Here is a 1,623-nt window from a genome sequence, read left to right as displayed (position 1 = left end):
CCCCCCCCCCTTTGGTCCCGGGCAGGGGAAGGGGAAGAGGAAGCAGCGAGGAAGGGCACGAGGAGGAGGAGGGGGCGGCGGGGGGGGCTCAGCGCGGGTCGGGGTCGCCCCCCAGCACCCGCCACTGGAACACGCTGGTGTCTTTGCCCCCCAGGGACACGAGGTGCCCGTCGTCGTGGGTGAACCGCACGTTGGTCACGTGGCTGCCGTGGCCCCCGTACACGTGACTGGGAGCCTGCGGGGAGTCATACGTGTTCATACGTGTTCATACACGGTCATACAGCACACACACGTGGCCCCCGTACACATGACTGGGAGCCTGCAAGGACAGGGGGGGTTCATACATACGTGTTCGTACAGGTTCATATGTGTTCACACACACACGTGTGCTCACACACACGTTCCTACGTGTTCTCACACACACACACGTGTTCTCACACGCTCACACGTCCTCACACACGTGTGCACACACCCTTGGCAGACACCTGAACCCCCTGACCCCCAAACTGGGTCTGGGACTCCCCTTGACCCCCCCCCACCTTGGGGCGGGCACAGGGGCACTGGAACAGGACAGATCTGCCCCCCCAGAGCACCCCCAGGGGTCTGGGCCCCCAGACCCACCTTGGGGCGGGCACAGGGGTACTGGAACAGGTGAACTTTGCAGAAATCGTCGGCCACAGCCACGACCCTCTCGCCGTGGGAGCGGCACAGGGAGTTGATGTCGGTGCCGTCGGAGCCGTCGGGCCACACCCCTGGATGGGGGGATTAAGGGGGGTCAGGGGGATCCCCCCACACCCCTCCCACCCCCCCCCGGGCCCCCCCGGACCCACCGAAGACGTGGAATCCCAGCACACACGTGTAGGACGCCCACTCCCGGTCCCGGCTCTCGAAGCGGTTCCGGAGCAATTTACAGCCCCCGGCGACGTCCCCTGAGGGGTGGGGGGCAATGAGACCCCCCCAAATCCATGGGAGGGCGTGAGACCCCCCCAAAATCCATGGGGGGGGAGCAGTGAGACCCCCAAAATCCATGGGGGCTGAGGGGCAGGGGGTCCCCAGCAGGATCAGGGGGGTCCCAGCAGGATCAGAGGGTGCCCCCCAGCCCAGGGGGTCCCAGCAGGGTCAGGAGGGTCCCAGCAGGGTCAGAGGGTGCCCCCCAGCCCAGGGGGTCCCAGCAGGGTCAGGGGGGTCCCCCAGCCCCCCCCGGTGCCCCCCAGCCCCCCCAGCTCACAGTAGAGGATCTCGTAGTCCCCCGAGTTGGACATGATGAACCGCCCGTCCTTGGACCAGTCCAGGTGGGTGATGAAGCTGGAGTGACCCTGGGGGGGCACAGGGAGGGCAGGGGGGTGTTGAGGGGCTCGGGGGGGGCCGCGGGGACCCCCAAAGCTCCCCCAGGTCTCACCGTGCAGCGCCCGAAGCGAGTGTACTTGCGGCCCCCCTCGGACACGGAGTAGATGTAGATGAAGTTGTCGTGGGAGCCGATGGCCAGGAAGGTCCCGTCTGGGGGGGCGGGGGGGTCACAGGGGGTTGGGGGGGCACGGGGGGCACGCGGGGGGGACCCCAGAGTGGAAGAACACACGGGGACCCCTCCCACAACCGGGGGAACTGTGGAAGTGGTGGGGGGGG

At 67.9% G+C, this 1,623-nt stretch overlaps 1 protein-coding gene across 1 annotated transcript; it reads right to left on the bottom strand.

Annotated features, from left to right (window-relative positions):
* Window positions 1-21: 21 nt before the first annotated feature.
* LOC113942439 (echinoderm microtubule-associated protein-like 3) lies at window positions 22-1,568 on the bottom strand. Its single transcript, XM_027633569.1, has 5 exons — window positions 1,400-1,568; window positions 1,229-1,316; window positions 831-929; window positions 622-752; window positions 22-235 (listed from the first exon to the last, which is right to left on the bottom strand). Exons 2-5 carry the CDS (start codon window positions 1,260-1,262, stop codon window positions 89-91), a joined length of 411 nt encoding a protein of 136 aa, XP_027489370.1. The 5' UTR covers window positions 1,263-1,316; window positions 1,400-1,568; the 3' UTR covers window positions 22-88.
* Between the last annotated feature and the right edge of the window lie 55 nt (window positions 1,569-1,623).

The sequence above is a fragment of the Corapipo altera genome, unplaced genomic scaffold (assembly GCF_003945725.1).
Source record: "Corapipo altera isolate COAL_440 unplaced genomic scaffold, ASM394572v1 58442, whole genome shotgun sequence".
Lineage (NCBI taxonomy): Eukaryota > Metazoa > Chordata > Aves > Passeriformes > Pipridae > Corapipo > Corapipo altera.
Note: the sequence above shows the minus strand (reverse complement) of the source record. Positions and strands in the feature narration are given on the sequence as shown.

Bases quoted from the DNA above. Each gene is read 5' to 3' on its own strand.
- LOC113942439 (XM_027633569.1), bottom strand. From the start codon at position 1,262: ATGTCCAACTCGGGGGACTACGAGATCCTCTACT. The intron at 753-830 runs GTGGGTCCGGGG...CCCCCCATCCAG, and splicing joins GCTGGGATTCCACGTCTTCG to GGGTGTGGCCCGACGGCTCC. The intron at 236-621 runs GTGGGTCTGGGG...GACTCCCCGCAG, and splicing joins ACCCCTGTGCCCGCCCCAAG to GCTCCCAGTCACGTGTACGG.